Consider the following 22,205-nt stretch of genomic DNA (forward strand, 5'->3'; position numbering starts at 1 on the left):
AGTATTTTCAATGCTGGTTTAACTAACAGCTGGTTTATAACTGTCATTGTAATGTTTATGTTACGAGTTGTTTGTTTACAAAAATATTGATCGTTGGTGTTTGCTTACATACTATTTCACTTTAAAATGTAGGTAGTTTTCCCTTACCGTGAAGGATCTGCGTTATCAGGAAATGTGTTTTTTTGAACTAGACATCTCAAACACTTGCGTTTAATCAAGTTTTGTCGTAAATGCAATCTGTGTAAGTATTTTGTTTATGCATTGCAAATTTCAACTCATATTTGGGAAATATTTTTTCAGCAGTTTATCGCTTAATTGTTTAAGATATAAGTGGTTTACGTGTTGATACTTCTTTTTCTGTGTGTTTGAATGTGAGAATGTCGGCATACTAAAATTTTGGTCTGTAATGAAAGCGTCAATCGGTGTAGTAGGTCTCTATAAAACTGTTACATAAACTGCAGGGTGCAGCAGAAACCAAAGTCGACTCATACCATACCAACTATCCCCGTAGTACTGATGATTCAGAAACTTGGGGACTGCCCAAGAACCGAAAAACATTAATGATGGGTTAGATAATAAAGTGAAGAGCAAATATACAGACCAGTTCAAGATAACGGCCCGGAGGTCAAAATAAAAAAGAACAGAGAGCTAAGAGAAATGTGTTAACACCCAAATATAGGGATGCTTTCCAGAAGTAGGTAAAGCTTGGATGGACATGTTGTGCATACACTTTTCAGAAGTATATTCCAAGGAGTACCACACGATAGACGGGAAATATCAAGCTATGAAATGCATCCTCAGACTGGGATCTAAATTTTGAAGAGGTAGGTGATAGAAGAGAATCCTCATAAAAGTTTCAGTGGTCACGGAGGTACCTAAGATAAGGTACGGTAAGTACATAAGTAGTACAGTATGCAATTGGAGGTGGCATGTAGCTACTCTACTCAAAACCAGTGTGAATCGATCGCCAATCACACTTCAAGATTTTTCAAATCGACACAAATGCTGTTTTATGGTAAAATTATTGGATTTAAAATACATATCACCATATTTTAGGTCTATATTCGAATGGAATAAATAGGTGGTCACGTTACATTTGTTTATAAGGTGATCTTCCCCATTAAAACTGCCAGAATTTGTGTCTATGCGTGTAAACTAGATGTTCTGAATTATTCCGTTTTATAGTTGACAACTCGATTCCCGTACGTAGGACGGGCCACCAGCTCGTTACATACTAAAATCAAAATGTTCGTCTTGGTGTGTAGATGTGCAAACTGGCTTTAGATTTTCGAAATATATCTTTTTAAGGGCGTGGGCTGCCCTCAAAGTTCCTTCCATAAGGATAACATTGTGATTGATTTGAATGTTATTATATTCTGAAACAGATGTAAATACATTAGTTAAAAAATAAACTCCAGCTGTTTTGTTTTGTTTTAAAATGTAAACAGTTTGCATGTTTAAAAAAATAATTAGAAACCCAGCAAGGAAATGTTACCTATAGGACACGACATGAGAAAAGTTTTACATTTAATTTTCGTTTAAACTTGCCAAGGACCTGACGACAAAGAAATATTGCTGGTCGGACACGGCAAGTCAACATACGGCAAGCAATGCAAAACGTAAGGAACCCAGACGAGGAGTTGGAACAGTTAGTGGCAACGTGTACTAACAAAATTACACTGACAAACACAATAACTCAGCAGCATTCACTTGGCGAGATGGCATTAAAATTTAATGTGGTGTGCTACATTTTAAAGAATAACAAAGAGCACGAGGTGAAAGATTTTCATCCTGCTGCCATAAAGGAAAAGTGAATCTACCACCATACCGAGAGAGCTATTATACAGAGCCTACTAAATGGAGGAAATCATTTAAACAGAAACTACAAAGAGAACATTAGATCGTACAACTCTGCGCTCGCAATGGTCAGCACTCGAGCTAAAATTGAAGAACATAACAGCGAAGAACATAATTCACCTTACAACCGTCAGAAGGGGAGCATCCCACATATGCCCAAATTTATATCTACAAATTTATATCTACGTCGAAACCGCTGTTCAAGAAAGAATGCTAAACAAAGCTAATGGCTCCTGCAGCACTGAACTCAAGCACATTTTGACTCAACATTAGGTTGATATTAATCCATACGCGCAAGTTTTCAGCATGATGAGCTCCGTTCTTTAAAATACTCCTACTGAAGAGCAAAAAGAACTTAGAATGAATATATAGCCAACGATCGAGTTCAAGACCAACGTCGACACAACGACGCAACTTCTATCGACGTTGCTATAATATCATAATTATTATTCGTGCGAATTCGCACGGGTTCACCTAGTATTATTTATTGTTATTGGGGATCGAATTCATTGTTCAGTTTTTGTTTTCTCGCAACCAAATTTATTCATCTATATGTATAATTACTAGGCGTTGGCATGTATAAATAAATATAAGTTTGATAACGCACCTATTCCAAATATTATCAAAAGTATCAAATGTTTTGTGTAATAAATAATATATATATATATATATATATATATGTATGTATATGTGCGTGTGTATGTATGCATCTATGTTTTAGGGGAAGAGTGCATCTCAAATGATGAGTGCATTTCAGGGAAGATATGCATAGCTAAAAAATGCAGGGATCCCTGTGATGGAGTGTGTGGACTGAACACAATTTGTGTGGTACAAGAAGGAGATCCTTTGTGTTCCTGTAAAACTGGCTACGATGGAGACCCGTTTACGGAATGTAAGCCAGGTATGTAGGACTAAATTTACAATATTATGCTCTTGGGGTTGTATATCGAATACAAAGGAAAGGAAAGTACACAATGCTAGAACACCCCGTTAAAATGCATTTATATCGTCTCTTTTATTCATCCACTTTTCATATCCAATGAATAGTGCTGAAAATTTTGCTGTTACCTTAGTAGTCTCACCGTTTACAAACTTCAATAAACTAACTCCTGGATGCAGCAGCTTTCATTCTTTTACAAAAAAGGCCATGGTAATAGTTGGTTACAGAACACACCCTACTATATTTTTCTGAATGAAAATTTTTTACATGGTAATTGGAGGATGTGTTGGCTGAACTTATCGGTTTTATAGGAAACATCAAAACAATTTCAATAACTTTTCAACCGTTGTTTTTACAGTGTTGGGAGTTGCATAAATTATTTCAAGGATAAATGGCCTGTATACAAATTTTGTCCCGTTTGCACCGTTTTTATAAAAAATATATTTTTTGTTTTTGTGAGGTTTTTTGTAAAACCCACCATAAAAAACCAAAACTGCTAATTAACATGAGTTACTGTTAATGGTAAAAATTGACCACATGTGTTGCCATTAACTGTAAAGTCCAATAAGTAGTCTACAAATCTCCCCTTCACAAACACACATACACAAACGCACACACGGACATCAATTCGAAAACCACTTTTTGAGTTCGGGGGGACCCAAAACTTATAAACTCGTAGATTTCGAAAAAGACAATACTTCCTCCATAAGTCGTTGTCGTAACCTTATAAAGCCATTGGAAAAATTAATTGTCATAGACACATTTTACATTGTACTTTATACTGCATACTGTGTTAAAGATATTCTTTATATTTATAGAAAATGCAGAATGTACGGACGACTCTATGTGTACAACAGACAAAACCTGTATTGGCCACAAGTGTGTAGACCCTTGTATGGACCATTGTGGGGTCAACACCGTGTGTAGAGTGGTCAACCATCGACCAGTGTGCGCCTGCCTCAAAGGATTCCTCCACACTCTAGACAAAGGCTGCAGTCCTAAGTGTAAGAAAATATTCGAACGGTTGAAATCTAACATTAAAAATTGTAATGATATACGCAGTAGGATATTGGATATTAATGGATTTTAAGATGTACAGGCGAGTGTAACTGTTCATCAGTCCTAGTAGTTCTTATAACCTCACTGGGATCCTAGAAAGACGATTCAACATATATTGGATAGTTCTAACAGCTATACATTGGTAATATTCTTGTGTCGCAGGGATTCCGGAATGCCAGACTCACTCTCATTGTCCGGAGGACCGCTCATGTCGTCTGCAGAAGTGTGTTGATCCTTGTCAAGACGGAGTGTGTGGCAATAACACAGAATGTCACGTCAAGAACCACTATCCTGTGTGTTCATGTAAAGTTGGGTACATAGGAGATGCCTACAATGAATGTGTAACGTACTGTGAGTATAATAAAATAGCTTGACCCCACACGATTCTTCATTGAAACCGTACAGATTTTCATCACAGAAGTGTTTTTACTTAACTGAAGTGGCACAAAATATTATCATCGGGTATTGCCAAATATGTTGTGCTTTTATTCATGGAAGCCGCATTTTATAGTAAATTTGCGTACAGTTAATTAGTTCATGCGGGAGAACCAGAGGGGGGGGGGGTAATTCCATTCTTTGAACTACATACTCGCCAAAATTAAACTTCTTAGCTAAACGATTTAGATTATTTATAAGTGACAGAAATATAGTTTTTAATATTATCCGATGTGTAATTGGTTTGATCATGCCGATATTGAAAAGATAAGTAGAAAACAACATCCTAGAACAATCTTGGAATTTAGTTTTAAGGACAATTCTTATCATTAATAGTGTATTAAGAATCTAATTGTTCAATATTACCATTCAATTAACTAATTTTTTTCCATCTGATTTGTCAATCTGACAATTTAAATGGAACGCCTTTTTGTAAAATTGACTTTTCAGTATGGCCTTTAGAAATTAAAGCAATGTCTGCTCATTTTAGAACATAACTAAATATATTTCACAGGTTAAGATTATTACATATATAATCTTTAATCAGTAGTTTTGAAGAAAATGTTTGCATACGCATGTTTGAATCGAACTACGTAAACACTGCTTAATTTAACAAATCAATTCAAACAACATTCATACGTTTTCTATTTTAAACAAATCAACCCTGACCCACTGATAGTGTGTAGCATCTGATATATTTTTTCTGATCATTTACCATTATTTAATCAATAATTAAGACCATGAAATGTTTTCAAAAACCATTAAACAGATTTTATTTTTTGACAGATGGATTTTGCGTACAGTTGGAATTTGAAACAAACTTCTATTGTATCTCGCAGTTATGTTACACCGATTCAAGATCAATGTTATCCATATACAAATTGATTTAAAAAATTAAAACTCAACTTACTTATAAACTACTGGGGGAATCGTCTAAAATATAATGACCTCTTCCCAGTGGTGTCATAATTATTTCTGCAAATTTTTAACGCTATTAGTGCAGCGGTTCTTGAGTTTTCGTGATCCTAACACACTCACACAGGGATAAACGGAAAACTATCTCCAACTCTATATTTGTTCTCTCATCTATGAGGTTCACGACCCTTTGAGAACCATGAAGCCTATCAATCGCATACTTCATCGAAAGGTCTTTACGTGAAACCTCCCTGTAATAGTATATTTCGTACCTAGGGCCGAAAATGAGGTTTTGCCGGCTCGAGATAGTTTTTAAGTTCGAGACGAAGTCGAGAACTTAAATCGATCGAGAGCCGCAAAACCATTTCGGTCCGTGGTACGAACGCTATTTTTCACCACACTATACCCTATTACCACTATTCACCACAATAATAATGCACACTGATAGTCAACACAACTACAACTTTAAGGTTATGTGAAGAAATAATTTGAGGAATCAGCAAAAATAAAAATATATAGTTGCTAGGCAACGGTGACAATAACACAATTCTATTGAAATGCTATGGATTTTGATTATGTATTTAAAATGCATTCATGTTTTAAGTAAGTAAGCGGACAGCTGATTTTGCGGCCCCGGCCTGTAAAAACCTGCTCGGTCCCCAAATTATGGACAGCTGGCATCGCCAGCAAAACCTAACTTTCGGCCACCAATTAACGTATGTAATACAGCCAAAAACATGATAGTGTGGTGAAAAATATCATTTTTTCGATGAACCCCCTTCTAAGGGCACAAACCTTAATTAAAGGGCTGGATTTAATCACATTTGAAATATTAAATATGCATCAGCTGTTGGATTTGTTTTTATTCATGGTTTTTTGTTTGCATTTTCCTGAGTAAACCTTTTGATTCTTATTATTGACTATTAAAGTACCCGTACTATGGGGTTGGCGTATAAGTGTAGGTGTAAGTTTAAAATTACGGTCTGAAATGGTTACCGTACACTTTTACCATAACCATAATGCATAACCATAACCATTACCACAGCACTTAAATTATAGAAAAAAATAAATTATCAAACAATTAGCATTACAAGTGTATCTAATTTCCGAATTTAAAGATTTTTGTGGAACATGTTAGGTTCAAACAGTAGAGTTAAACATTTTCTTTCGAATACTGAAGTCGTTATTCCATCTTTATTAACCAGCTCTAGGCTTCTGTTCTATTAAAAAAGAACATCGTTAAATGTATCATTCACAGAAAGCGCTACTTCCAAAGTTTGTTGTACTTTTCTTAGTTTGTGTATACAGTTGATGTGAGATAAAATATGTTGCTAACCATAAGTCGACTTATCAGTTTGGATTATTAAAAAAAAGGTTATATTGAAGGAAATCAGTAATTTACAATCAGCACAAACTTGCATCAACCTTAACACAGGGATAAAATAACTTGTTCTATCGTTAGTGATAGATGTCACTTTATCGTACTAGTTGTATCGTTCAAGGCATTTACAATTATATTACACACTTATCATTGATGATAAAAAAAAAACTGATTAAACTTTACAATTTTTTTGCTTAAGAAAATTGTAAACTGTGTACAAGTTCATTTTATAACAATGTATATTTAGCTTCACCTAAGCAGATGTGTACGAAAAAACTTAATTTATCAAAATATTAAAGGTTTAATTACAAGTTAGGATTAAGATGAAGTTAATGTAAATATTTTTATGTAAATGGTGCACAGCATAGGGAATGGTTATGGACAAATTACAACCGACTTGACTGACAGTAATTGATACTATGGTCTCCTAGCTGCTATATAATCTAGCTTATTTTAATGTCCATAATCTAAAAAAAACAATAAACCTGCCACATGATTCAGCTGCTTTTTCATTTCATTTACAATGCTGTGTGGCATTTGAAAGAAAATAAATTTGACTTTTGTTTACTCGAGATGACTGTTTGTTTACTTTGAGATGTTATAGCAAAAATAAATGTAAACATAGCGAGTATCCTCATGGATGCTTTATAAGAGACCAATAAATATTGACTTGTAAAATCCTCACCTCAGAACATTGAAAGCTAAAGGGGCAAAGCCCTTGGTCAGTATCGAAGCGTGAATAGTCTTAAACGAATCCTTGGTATAGTAGTTATTTTTTTGTAAAATTTAAGGCCAGTCGGCAGTCAATAGTTTTTGCACCAATTAATTAGTAACACCATACAAATTACACCATTAAATTTGTCTATAGTAGTATAGTTATTTACATTACAATAAAGTTATTAGTTTTTTCTTTTTTTTTACTTCACAGTTGTATAACCAGGTACACAATAGTTGAGCGGAGCGAGCGAAGCGAGCGAAGCTCTTATACGTCGACTTTTATGCATTTCGTAATACGCAAACTCCTCCTAGACGGCTGAATCTATCGTTTTCAAATTTTGGATGGTGATAAAGACCATATCGGTGAGTGCCAACATCTATATGGCGTTAAAAATAACTCTCAGGATTCCGCCCCACTGGGTCTCAAAGTTTCAATGTAATCCTTATGGAAGCAGTATTTGACACGTAAACAAAGACTAAGACATATGATCAGCTGTTGACTTTTGAATGCAGTAGATAAAGAAAAAGCTGATAGCATTATTCCACAGATATTAGAACAGAAACGGTATGAATCATAAATATAATCAAATGACGACACTAGCTTGAGGTCCGTGACGTAGGAAGTGCTAAAGGAAGTACTAAAGGTGAGCAGTCTGGAGTGTGGAAACTGTTTATGACGATTAGATTTAGGTATCTGCATTCCAAAAACTATAAGGGAAAGGAGGAAAACGGGTCCGCGACGTAGGAAGTGATGAAGGAAGTACTAAAAAGACGAGCTGTCCGGAGTGTGGGAACTGTTTAAGACAATTAGATTAAGGTATCTGCAATCATAAAATTCTATGGGAAGGGAGGATAACGGGTCCGCGACGTAGGAAGTGATGAAGGAAGTAGTAAAGACGAGCTGTCCGGAATGTGGGAACTGTTTATGACGATTAGATTAAGGTATCTGCAATCATAAAATGCTATGGGAAGGGAGGTAAACAGGTCCGTGACGTAGGGAGTGGTGAAGGAAGTAGTAAATGCGAGCAGTCCGGAGTGTGGGAACTGTTTATGACGATTAGATTAAGGTATCTGCAATCATAAAATGCTATGGGAAGGGAGGATATCGGGTCCGTGACGTAGGAAGTGATGATGGAAGTAGTAAAGACGAGCTGTCCGGAGTGTGGGAACTGTTTATGACGATTAGATTAAGGTATCGGCAATCATAAAATGCTATGGGAAGGGAGGATAACGGGCCCGCGACGTAGGAAGTGATGAAGGAAGTAGTAAATGCGAGCAGTCCGGAGTGTGGGAACTGTTTATGACCATTAGATTAAGGTATTTGCAATCCTATGATGCTATGGGAAGGGAGGAATACAGGTCAACGACGTAGGAAGTGGTGAAGGAAGTAGTAAAGGCGAGCAGTCTGGAGTGTGGGAACTGTTCATGACGATTAGAATAAGGTACCTGCAATCATAAAATGCTATGGGAAGGGAGGTAAACAGGTCCGTGACGTAGGAAGTGGTGAAGGAAGTAGTAAAGGCGAGCTGTCCGGAGTGTGGGAACAGTTTATGACGATTAGATCACGGTATCTGCAATCCTTAAATGCTATGGGAAGGGAGGTAAACAGGTCCGTGACGTAGGAAGTGGTGAAGGAAGTAGTAAAAGCGAGCTGTCCGGAGTGTGGGAACTGTTTATGACGATTAGATCAAGGTATCTGCAATCCTTAAATGCTATGGGAAGGGAGGTAAACAGGTCCGTGACGTAGGAAGTGGTGAAGGAAGTAGTAAAGGCGAGCAGTCTGGAATGTGGGAAATGTTCATGACGATTAGATTAAGGTATCAACAAACATAAAATGCTATGGGGAGGGAGGAAAACGGGTCCGTGACGTAGGAAGTGATGAAGAAAGTAGTCAAGGCGAGCAGTCCTGAGTTTGGGAACTGTTTATGACGATTATATTAAGGTATCTGCAATCATAAAATGCTATGGGAAGGGAGGTAAACAGGTCCGTGACGTAGGAAGTGGTGAAGGAAGTAGTATATGCGAGCAGTCCGGAGTGTGGGAACTCTCTATGACCATTAGATTAAGGTATTTGCAATCCTATGATGCCAGGGGAGGGGAGGAAAACAGGTCCACGATGTTGGAAGTGATGAAGGCAGTAGTCAAGGCAAGCTGTCCGGAGTGTGGGAATTGCTTAAAACGATTAGATCAAGATATATGCAATCCTAATATGCTATGGGAAGGGGGTAAACAGGTCCGTGACGTAGGAAGTGGTAAAGGAAGTAGTAAATGCGAGCAGTCTGGAGTGTGGGAACTGTTTATGACGACTAGATTATGGGATCTGCAATCCTAAAATGCTTTGGGAAGGGAGAGAAAAGGTGCGAGACGTATGAAGTGGTGAAGGAAGTAGTCAAGGTGAGCTGTCCGGAGAGTGGGATCTGTTTATGACGATTAGATTAAGGTATCTACGATCTTAAAATTCTATGGGAAGAGAGGGAAACATGTTTGCGACGTAAGAAGAGGCGAAGGAAGTTAAGGTGAGCAGTGTGGAGTGTGGGAACTGGAACTACAATGCTGAAATGCTATGAGAAGGGATGGAAGCATCCCCACGACATAGAAAATGGTGAAAGAAGTAGTAAAGGCTAGCAGTGCGGAGTATGGGGAATGTTTGTGGCAATTAGATTAATGTATCTAAAATACTAAATTGCTATGGAAAGTGATGAAAACAGGTCCACGATGTAGGAAATGGCTTAGAAAGTAGAAAAGTATGAGCATAGTGTGAAAACCGTCTATGGCAGTTAGATTGATGTATCTTTAATCCAAAAATGCTATGAGAAGGGAAGGAAACAAGTCTATGACGTAGGAAATGGTGAAGGAAGTATCAAGGCTTGCAGTGCAGAGTGTGGGAACTGTCTTTGGCAATTACATTAATGTATCTGCAATCCTAAAATGCTATGGCAAGAGAGGGAAATAGGTCCACGATGTAGGGGGTGGTGAAGGAAGTAGTAAAGGTGAGCGTGTTGAGTGTGGGAATGGATTAATGTATCTGCAATGCTAAAACACCATGGGAAGAGACTGTAGACTGTAGGTTAAAATAATTACGAAGCACGAATCGATACATATTTCGATACATGCAATCGTTTGTTTATAATAGTAATTTACAACTGAGTTGACAACAGCTGATTTTTACTCCATAGAGGATAAAAACTATTTTTACTTCCTAAAGAGTAAAAATGCTACTTTAGACCCGCAACGCATGCATTAAATACAACTGGTATTACTGCAGTATGACCAAAACAATATAATATAAACCCTTAATGACTCCGCTCAATTTTGTGGATGCCTCTGCGAACGCCACCTAGTTATTTTCATACAGTTATTGATCTGTTGTATCATAAAATTGTGACAATTCACATTAAAATTAATAACATATATACACAGATTTAACAGTTTTGTATTGTTAAGTTTGAAATACGTGAGTGCGGCATAAAAAAGAGTGTGGCAAAAGAAAACTAGTGCGAAAAAAGTAAGTAAATGCAGCAATTAGCTACTATGTGTGCAATAATCAGTGCGAGGAAGCCCACTTTGTCAGGTAACTTTAGCAAAAAGATTTTCTTTAAAATAAGCAATATGTAGAATTGAGATTTGTCCGTATAATTTGCATGGCAAGCGAGAATGGAGTTTCACAGTAGATTGAGAAACTCGCGTTATTCTTGTCCTGTTGAGAAGCATGGGCAGAGCAACTAGTTTTAATAATAGTTGCAGCTTTTCAAAACGTTACTTAAGTCAGCACATTCTAAAACCACATACTCATGAGACAGTTTAGGTGTTTTGGATTTGATCATCACAATTTTACAGACATTTATTTTAAAGCCTTTTCATTGTCCCCTGAATGCAAGAGCCAATTTAGTAGTTTAATGGTGATGTATCTTACATTTACAGTTGGCGGAGTTGTTGCAGGTCCTATTAACAATGAGGAACACATAAAAAAAACAATTGAAGAAAAGAAAACCTTCAAATTATCTTTCGCAGAAAAGGTCAGTAAACTAAGTTAACACAAGAAATCCTAAAAAAATTTCAAATTTGATCAACATACATACATAAACAAGTAAACCAAAAAGTTTTTTTCTCCACAAGAATCTTAAATTTGCAGTATATGTGAATTTCTTTGTAGCGTTTAATTTTACAACATTCATAACAACATATATACATTTTTGGCTCTAATAAAAATTAGGAATTTTTGTGTAAAAATGTTAAAACCCCATTTTTTATTATTCAGGTTTATCTAGCAACCTTCAAGCCAAACCTCATCAAAATTTGACAAAAAATTACTCGAGTTATCTTGTTTACGGATATACAGACTGACAGTGGCATATGCAAATTTGAATGAATAGTGATTGGTCTCTGGGAAAATCAAAATAAAAAAAGTAAATAGGTCTCGTGTCAAGGTATTACAAAGGTCTCATCGTGCCACTTACGGCATTAGCTACTTCCCTATGGGAAATTCGCTTAAAAGTACTTTTTTAAAATTTAAATGATATAGCATAAACAATTTTATACATTTTTAGTCGGATATTTCTTTCATTGATTTCTTAAATTTTCACTCAATCTTTAAAATATGTGGCTTTATCTGAAATATTTTTCTATATACTGTATAACACACAACAATTTGCAATATAGGATGTAATAACTCCTGTGGCCATGTAAACCCAAGCCTTCTGTAATTTCCTCATTTGTTCCCAATCGTCTTACATCCTTTAGCAATTGGTTTCTCCACTGCAGTCTTGGTCTTCCTACAGGTCTTCTAACATTGGGTTTACTATTATAAGTTTGTTTTATCAGTCTGGAGTTAATACTTTTTATTACATGACTCAGCGACCTTAGACGTTTACTTTTAACGCATTTCCCATATAGGAAATACACTATTACCGGTAACGTAGTACTCATGGTAAGACCTGCACCCGGGACGGATTTAATTTTTCCTTTTGAAGTCCTTAGAGAACAAAAACACTATCCGATATATGAAGAATAAATAAACTGTTGTAGTTTGCCTGTTTATGAACATACAGGGTGTCCGGTAATAAGTGTTAAATAAAATTTTGTATAAAACTACATGGTAATGGTGACATAATGTCGCACATTTGAGGTTCCCAACCTCAACCGTTAGGGAATAATAAATAAATTAAGGTTTTCCAAAAATTATTGTAGTTGTTATGAAAAAGGTTATATTACTCTAATAACAATGTACTAATTGTTAATTTAAATGTCATTTTCAAAATCCTCACAAAGTTTTAAATAGATATAACACATAATCGTTAGGGTACGGGCAAATATTCTACTTAAATTTCTTCGTTAAAAAATGTTTTTTAAAACCGACAAAAATTTAGATAACATTGAGCAATTTATTTCTCGGTTACTGAGATCCGCTGAGTTGAACAAATATTACTAAAAACTTCCTAATTTAAAGGGCTTTACAATGGTGTATAATAGTTTTTACCAAGTTTCAAATTTCCTAATTTAATTCAATCATCGTTGTGAAAAAACATGGTAGGGCAAAGAAAAGCTATTGTGAACAATAATACATTTAACTGCAGGCAGCGAATAATTTGTATTTTTTTCTCGCATGCAAAGCTTTTTTATAACTATTAAGCTAAGAAAAGAAACATATAGTAGCAAAATGTGTTTGTGATAAAGTTACGGTTATCGTATATTTTTCATATTTCAGATAACATTTCAATTAACTCGCGGAAGTTCGGTTGTGGTTATACCAAAACTACCCGACATGGATTGGACGTGGAGGTAGTGTGACATGGCCTCCTCGATCTCCAGACTTTGGCCCGTTAGATTTTGTTTGTTTGGGGTTACATGTAAAGTCTAGTTTTCTCGACTGTTGTAAACTCTGAAGTTGAGTTACGGGAGAGAATCTTTGAGGCTGCTGGGAAAGTAAGGGAAAAATTGACGTATGAGGCCCGATTCACAAGCGAGCTAGGGCCTGCTTGCGGGAAAACGGAGGGCACTTTACACCCAAACTGTGATTCCACCTTCATAAAAGTTGTGCTTCGGACGAAGTTTGTCATAGATTTTATCTGTATTGTGTGTTTTTACTAATGTATTGCGTGTTTTTAATAACAAACTTTCCAAAGTCTAAACAAAAACTCTTTAGTTTGATGAAAGTGTAGTCTGGTCAATCATAAATTACACAAACCCTCATCATCAGTGGTCAGCTCATAAAATAGTAAGTAAAATTCATTGGTTTTTACAATATCCGTTTTGGTTCAACCGTGATTTTGCACAATAATACGTAAAATTCACTATAGATTTGACAGTAGATAATTGTAGTTATACATCGTTGTAAAGCCCTTTAAATAAGGAAGTTTTTAGTAATATTTGTTAAACTCAGCGGATCTCGGTAACCGAGAAATAAATTGTTAAATGTTATTTAAATTTTCGTCGATATTAAAAATAATTGTTTAACGAAGAAATTTAAATGGAATATTTTTCCGTACCCCAACGATTATGTGTTATATCTATTTAAAATTGTGTGAGGATTCTGAAAATGACATTTAAATCAACAATCAGTGCATTTTTAACATAGTAATATAAGCTTTTTCATAACAACTACAATAATTTAAAAAAAAATCTTAATTTATTTGTTATTCCCTAACGGTTGAGGTTGGGAACCTCAAATATGCGTCATTATGTCGCTATTACCATGTAGTTTGATGCAAAATTTTATTTAACACTTATGACCGGACACCCTGTATTTTGATCAAATTTGGAAAATTCTTTCTTTTATACTAAATAAACATTTAACACTACAGGGAGCATTTTTACCCTCCCTGTTGCAGCAAACCTATGTCCTCGTTAAACCAATGCTATTAAGATAGGAAATAAATGTGACATTTTTAAGGGGATATTTTATTTTAAATTCAATCAGTCAAATGGAAATTTGCTTAGTCTACTACAGGTTCGCTGCGGCAACGGTATTATTATTGCAATTATATCTGGTTCATGAAAAATCTCTCTCAGTTCTCTATTTTTTCTTATTTCCACCTCCATCCCCTTGCTTCAAAAATAGATCCAAATATTGTTCCTAGTACCTTGATTTCAAAAATTATAAGTTTCCTTTCTGAATACTTTGTTAATGCCCAAACCTTTCAGCCATAAAATATTATTGGTTGTAGTAGTTTTATAAATACTTATTTTAGTTTTCCTACTCAATAGTTTGCTGTTCAGCAGCTTGTTGAGGCCCTAGTAGCATCTTTCTGCTGCCTTAATTCTATAAATAATTTCATTTTCTTGTCTATTACTACTATTGTTAATTCATTAGTCAAATTAAAGCTGCAGTTGAACACTTAATCGTGATGCTTCCATCACCGCTTCCCTACATATTTTCATGTACTGTGTTTTGTCATCATTTACTATTATGGTCCAACTCTCTTGGCTTCCACTAAAAGGGTTTTCCGTTAAACATGTTAGGTCCTCCATGTTTTCTGCAATTAGTGCAACATCATCTGCATAAGCTAACACGTTCAATTTTCCATCGAAATAGGTCCAACTAGCTGTATTTTCCACCTTTATTAAGCCCCCCCCATAACGGTCCAACATGTCGGTAGAAGGTAGAGCTATGCATAACCGTCACGTCACGTCATTTCACGTCGCGTCCATTTTTGACGGGTATGCTCCCTGTGTAATCAAATGTAAGCGGCTATACATCTCCGTCACGTTACGTCACGTCCGGAATGTTGTTGAATGCTCTGGGAGCACACCGTGACGTGACGCGACGGAGATGTAGGTCTATAGCCCCCGGTAACGTCCAGCGACGTCGATTCGGCCAGAACCACAGCAGAAGGTCTAGGCGAAAATGTCTAATGTACTTGACACTTAACACTCAAAGCCGCTTTCCCGTTTCTAGACAGACGACAAAAGAAGCATTCGACATTGAAGCGGTGGTTGGGGGTGTTTTTACTTTCGGGAAGGTATCGTGCCAAGTCTCCCAAGTCTGGTTGTCACTACACACGATTCGACCAGTGTTCCGAGTTCCGACTAGTAATCTTTGTGTAGCCTCGATTGTATTCGGTCAGCATCGGGCCCGTCACACTTCAGTTTCAGACGGAATAGACCAATGGGAGTAAGAACTCTCTATGACTGTTGAGTCCATACACGGTCCGACGCGGTCGGTTGTGTCGACCTTGTCGACCAAGTCCGTCTGGAAATCTCAACTAACCGCGGACTCGTGCGACTGTCTGCGGCCCCGGTCAGTAGAAGTGCCTATGGTTTTACCCACACAAGGTCCGACGCGGTCAGAGTTGGATGAGTAAGCGGACATGTCTACCGACATGTCGGACCGTGTATGAGGGGCTTATAACCAGGTTAAACAGTATTGGAGATAGACCATCTTCCTCTCTTTTCTTGTAGGGAAGAGTACTTTCCCCAGTACTTTCCTTGTATTCTCATCACTCCTTTACGTTGCATCTTGAGCCATCCATAACATTTCCTCTTAGATTTATCAATCTTTTACACATTTTGTGCTTGTTTAAGATAGACTACATTTTCTGTCTCCTGATGCTGTCATAAACTTTGCTAAAATCTATAAATACTATGTAAACAGTCTTATCAAACAGCCAATAATTGTTTATAACATCTTTTAGCACAAACATAAGCTCTGTAGTTTACCTACAATTCATAATCCTGCTCGGTGAGGTCCATAATCTCTTCAACATGTGCTTTTAGTCTGTGCGTAAGGATTTTAGAGAGTACTTTATAAGCTGCTTCTTGAATGAAAACTATATCTATATTCTATATCTATATTTCATTTATTTTTTTTTCATTTCAATATCTTTATTCAATAATTGTACATTAAATAGTGTCAAATTCCTAACCTAGTAAATACAGTTATAATCTATATATATAATTCCGTAAGTCAAATTTTTGTAAAGAAATTGTGAGTGACTGGATGGCCGTAGAAGGATGAGAGGGGTCTTATTTTAAAGGTCTTGACGTGAATTTTGAGGGAAAACTATTCATTTTTCTTATTTTTTTACCATAAATTCGCAACAGAATAAAACTTTTCCCATTAAAACAACATGGGGTTTAATTTGTTTACATCTTCTGAAATTAAAACAGCTGTGCCACAGATTTGTATTAGTTGTATTTCTGAAAATCTGTGTACTTAACATTTGGATGTTTTTTCCTTCCACCATGATTTGGATGATTTAATTGCCAGTCAATTCTGCAATGTACTATAAAAAAAAACGTTACCTATAATAATGAGGACTTTTTATTTATTACGTTATAGAATGTTGAAATAAATTATTTTACTGTGAAACTTTTCAAATTTGTGTATTTTTTACGTTAAACATGAAATAACCACATTGACTAAATAATCAACGATTCAAGATTAAATGGGAAACTTCTGCTTTGTTTTTATTTCAAAACATATGTTCAAGATTTATTCCTCACTTTCTTTGTAAATTTACTAATATTTTAAATTTGGGATTTATTGTAGTCTTTAGTCAATATTTTGTATGAAGTGGAATAACCTCAACGGCTACTCTTAGAAAATTACCTGGGAATAAAGATGGAATAGGTTCGTACAGGATCTGTGTACTTAACATTTGGATGTTTTTTCCTTCCACCATGATTTGGATGATTTAATTGCCAGTCAATTCTGCAATGTACTATAAAAAAAACGTTACCTAAAATAATGAAGACTTTTTATTTATTACGTTATAGAATGTTGAAATAAATTATTTTACTGTGAAACTTTTCAAATTTGTGTATTTTTTACGTTAAACATGAAATAACCACATTGACTAAATAATCAACGATTCAAGATTAAATGGGAAACTTCTGCTTTGTTTTTATTTCAAAACATATGTTCAAGATTTATTCCTCACTTTCTTTGTAAATTTACTAATATTTTAAATTTGGGATTTATTGTAGTCTTTAGTCAATATTTTGTATGAAGTGGAATAACCTCAACGGCTACTCTTAGAAAATTACCTGGGAATAAAGATGGAATAGGTTCGTACAGGAAATATATTTGTTAATTAAGTAAGTACTATGACAAGTTCCAATGGGCGGAAAACAATATTGTTGGCGATTTTAACAGGTACTGTCTGTTGCTCTAAGCAAAAAAGTTTAAAATAATATAGCCTAGCATGTACTGTATAAGTAAAGGGATCATCCACATATAAAAATAAAACCTAGAGGTAGTTTCCGTTCCTTTACGTTTCTTAAACACACCAAAAATATGCAGGTTTCGATAACTGGGTATATAATGTAACTGTAACCGGTCGCAAGAGTTATGAATCAGCCGATGATTAGGCCTATTTTGATAGAATATGTAAAGTCAATTGCATCTTTAAGAGGATCAGAAAAAAATCTAGGGTTAAGTTTAGTCAATGGAATACCTTTACTTTACGCTAATTGTGTTAAGCCTTAACAAAAGGAGTATAAGCTTAAAAATATAAACTGGGTAGGGATGCCAATTTAGCGGTTTTGACCAAGAACTAAGCTTATCTCAACACATCTTTATTTGTCTTTTCATATTTGACGAAGAAAATTTCCAAAATTCCAACCAGGGAAGCCTTTTTTACCACCATTAACCACAAGACCAATGCTACCTTAATAACCCAGTATTTATTCACAAACAATTATATGTTTGCTGATTTAAGCAGAATTACACCTATGGAGTGATTTAAATTATTTATTGAAAATGACATCAACAAAAGCACACAAAGACAATCAACAAACTGTTTTTTACACAAAAGATATGGTGTACAGGGATATCTATTCTGACACATAAATAAAATATTTCTGAGTGTCTTTAAATATTATAATAATTTGTTTTACGTTATTGAGCTTTTTAGGGACTTATGTCCCTACAGGCCACTAGTCTAAAATTACAATTTATACAATACTAAGAAACTACCAATAAAATCAGGTTAATTGAGGAAACGCGATTTCTATAAGATAATTTTTTAATTTGTTTTTAAATTTGATATTGCCAATAGGTTTTAAATGATTTGGAAGAAAACGTAAAAACCTTCTTCCGGCATATGTGGGCTTTTTATTTGAAAATAAAAGATGGTTCCGACTATTTTCTCTTAGGACTTTTTTCTCTTGTATTGTAGCATAATTGTGCGTTATCTGGTATACTTTCTTTCGCAGTGAGAGCAGTTTCAAAAATGTATTGGGCAAAGACAGTGAGTATTTTCAAATTTTTGAAATGAATTTTAACACATTCATCATTTTTTAGTCCCATCATTGTTTTTAATGCCCTTTGCTGTAATTTTAAGATTCGAGTAAGATTTTTCTTTGTTGTAGTTCTATATAAAGATAAACCGTATGAAATATGGCTATGGACAAGATAATGATATATTGTTTTTGAAGTTACATACCTATTACATATATTACATAGATAAGACATATTTTTCAATGAAAATATCCCTGAATTTATCCTTGAGCAAACATGATCGACGTGGCCCTGCCAGGACAGGTGTTTATCAATTTTTAAACCTAAAAAATCTATTTTTTCAACTTGTTTGATTTCATCAGAATCCAAAATAATCAACGGTTCTATATATTATAAAGAAGAGGTGGTGTCTGTGTGTTTCTATGAGATAAACTAAAATAAACTACTGAGCTGATTGGGCTCAAATTGGACAAAATAAAGCTATCGGTCCGAGGATACATATAGAACTATTCCCCCTCCGATATTGAAGTAGGACTCTGCCCCACGGGCTTTCAAAATTCTGAGATGAGAGATTAAAAGTAAATAATGATTGGTCCCCATCTCCAATTCATAATCCTGCTTGGTGATGTCTATAATTTCTTCTACATGAACTTTTAGTCTGTGCATCAGGATTTTAGAGAGTACTTTTTAAGCTGCTTTTTCAATGAAATTCTCATATAATTTAATTCTTGCAAACCATTTTGTCGCATTCCTTGTGTAGTAGGATAATAACCACTTCCTTCCAGTCATCTGACATCTTCTCTGTCCTCCAAATGTTGGGAATCATTTTGTGCTGAGAACTATTCATGTGTACTCTTACCTCCATGGTGATTGCACTCTCACCTGGGGCTTTGAAATATTTGTAAATTACTTTATAGGTTACTGTACGTCTTCAAATGGGGTCTGTCTTAGGGGAGGTACGATAGAGGCATTAGTTCAAAATTCCTCCGTAAACAGCGCTGTAGTAGAGAGCATTTTGGCAATGAATGTTTACTAATCGCAAAAATAGTTCTGTTCATAAAATAAAATTACAAATTATAAAATGAAATTGTCATAACCGAACCAAACCAACCAAACTTGCTGATAATGAAAAAATCTTAGTCAAGAAGTTAGTACCGTCAACGGGAATTCGAACCCGGGACTCGTAGCATAACAGCCCGGAACGCTAACCACTAGACCATCAAGGCCGATGGCTGTTTTTCGTATTGTTACGGTTATGGTGTTCCCTCAGCTGATAAGAAGCCCACAGCTGTCATCGTAGCCTCATCTATACCTCCCCTGAGTAAATACCCTTCAAATGATGGTTCAGGAACAAGTATATAGTCTGAATTAATACGTTTTTTTTTCATGGCACGTTATTTATTTTCAAAATTTAAATTGGAATCGTTTCCATTTGTTTTACGTCAACATTTACCCCCTTTCTGAGTATACGAACAGAGTTGAATTTATATCCCGCTTTATTTATATAAATCAATGTTAGTCTTGAATTGAAGAATGATTCGTGAAAATAGAAAATATTCTGAAGCCAATCAACCTGTAGTGCATTTATGTGTTACAGAAAGATTGGTTTGAAGCCCTTAAAGAGTGCAATGATCGTGGAATGGAACTAGCGACAATCGAAAATGAAGACGAATGGAACAGTTTTATTGAAACTGTCGGGTGTAAGTATTTTTTTAACACATTACACTCAATGATTGCATAAACTTAACAGTATACAAGTAGGCCTAATCATTATTCATGCACTCGTTAACAACTGTTTAGTTTACTTTATTGTGGGTAGTTTATTCTGAACCACAATGACATAAAATGTTAAAATGTTAAAACACCCGTTACGGCATAACGATCTCACACTCACTCACTCACTCCCATGGCCATTTATGCCCAAGGCGGGATTTGGCCGCACCAACAACTGCTTTCCATCTCTCTCGATCTTCTGCCTCTTCCACTTCTGCCCCCACTTCTCTGACGTCCTTGGGAACACTATCCCACCATCTCTTCTTGGGCCTTCCTAATGGTCGTTTCCCTTCTGGCTTTCCTATACTTGCTTCTTTTAGTAGTGAACCTCGTTCTCTCCGTAGTGCGTGTCCTGCCCACCTTATTCTCCTTGCTTTCACGTGTGCTACTACATCATAATCATTGTACATATTCCTTATCTCCCTATTATGCATAACGATCTCTCGTTAAGAAAATAGTATATTTAGTACCTAGGGCCAAAAATGAGGTTTTGCCGGCTCGAGACAGTTTTTAAGTTCGAGACGAAGTCGAGAGCTGTAAAACCACTTCGGTCCGTGGTACGAATGCTATTTTTACCACACTATACCCTATTACCACTATTTACCACAATAATAATGCACACTAATAGTCAAAACCACTACAACTTTAAGGTTATGTAAAGAAATAATTTAGAAATGAGCGAAAATAATAATAAACTAGTGGCTTGCAGGGACATAGGTCCCTAAAAAGCTCAAATGTAAATGAAATTATTGTAATAGTTAAACAAAATCAGAATCAAATTACTTATGTGTCAAGATATATATATGACTGTACACATCTTTTGTGTAAAAAACGGGATCGTTGTTTGCTTTTGTCGACGGTATTTTCATTAAATAATTCAAATCATTCCAGAGGGTTAAATCTCCTAAATGCAGCAAACATATATAAATACTTTATGAATAAATACTAGTTTACTAAGGTATCTTTGGTATTGTGGTTTTAAAATAATGATAAAAAGGCTTCCCTAATTGGAATTTTGGTAACTGTCTTCGTACAAACAGGCATATAAAGGTGTGTTGAAAGTTTAGTTCTTGGTAAAAACGCGAAATTAGCACCCCAACCCAGCTATTATTTCTAGTTTTATACTCCTATTGTAAAGGTTTCAAAACATTATTGTAAAGTAAAGGCATCCCATTGAACAAACTTAACCCTAGATTTGTTTCTGTTCGACATTAAAAAAAAACTACTAATTGCCTAGTGTAAGTTTATTTGGTGGTATTCCTCCTAAAGGTGCGGTTTACTTAACATATTCTAACAAAATAATTTATAAATAAAAATACTTTTTAAAAATAACACGTTTTTAAACGCACTAAAAAGTATAAAATAATTTATAAAATGTTGAGAGAATAAATACTTGTGAGATTCAAAACGAAAAACGTGGGGCGCATGCTGATTTACTAACTTAACCTATTGAACTATTATGATCTATTGCATGCGTCCCACGTTTTTCGTTTTGAATCTTACAAGTATTTATTCTCTCAACATTTTATAAATTATTTTATACTTTTTAGTGCGTTTAAAAATGTGTTATTTTTAAAATGTATTTTTATTTATAAATTATTATCTATTAGTATTTAATGTGTAAATATGTTAAATCTATTTTATATAGCCTCTTAATGCATAACCAAAACCCAAAACCTTATTATCTGTAATCAGATGTTTTATCTTTACTTTGAAATGATTGTTTTATATTTTTAGAATATCTCGGGAGCAGAATCTGTACCTCTTAACCTCTGCTCTTCTAACTGTCAAATTTAAGTATTTGACTTAAATTAATTTATATGTTTACATTCTTTTAAAATGTAAACATGGAAAATTTGGAAGCCAAAGGGGCGTAGCCCAAGGGAAATATGAAAATTGAAATTGTTAAATGATATAATATTGCATTGTCATCCATTTGTGAGCTATGT

The 22,205-nt window shown here is 35.1% G+C and overlaps 1 protein-coding gene across 3 annotated transcripts in view; it reads left to right on the forward strand.

The window, feature by feature from the left end:
- The window catches only part of LOC128982007 (teneurin-4-like), a 49,514-nt gene that overhangs the window by 3,044 nt on the left and 24,265 nt on the right, over positions 1-22,205 (forward strand). For 2 of the 3 annotated variants that reach the window (XM_054401046.1, XM_054401048.1), the window contains exons 2-4: positions 2,579-2,758; positions 3,616-3,801; positions 4,019-4,207. In XM_054401046.1, coding sequence (XP_054257021.1) covers positions 2,579-2,758; positions 3,616-3,801; positions 4,019-4,207 — 555 coding nt within the window. The remainder of the gene's footprint in view (positions 1-2,578; positions 2,759-3,615; positions 3,802-4,018; positions 4,208-22,205) is intronic. The other variant, XM_054401045.1, reaches the window with a different exon arrangement.

The sequence above is a fragment of the Macrosteles quadrilineatus genome, unplaced genomic scaffold (genome assembly GCF_028750875.1).
Source record: "Macrosteles quadrilineatus isolate MER2022 unplaced genomic scaffold, UCM_ALF_1.0 Scaffold_77__1_contigs__length_550361, whole genome shotgun sequence".
Classification (NCBI taxonomy): Eukaryota; Metazoa; Arthropoda; class Insecta; order Hemiptera; family Cicadellidae; genus Macrosteles; species Macrosteles quadrilineatus.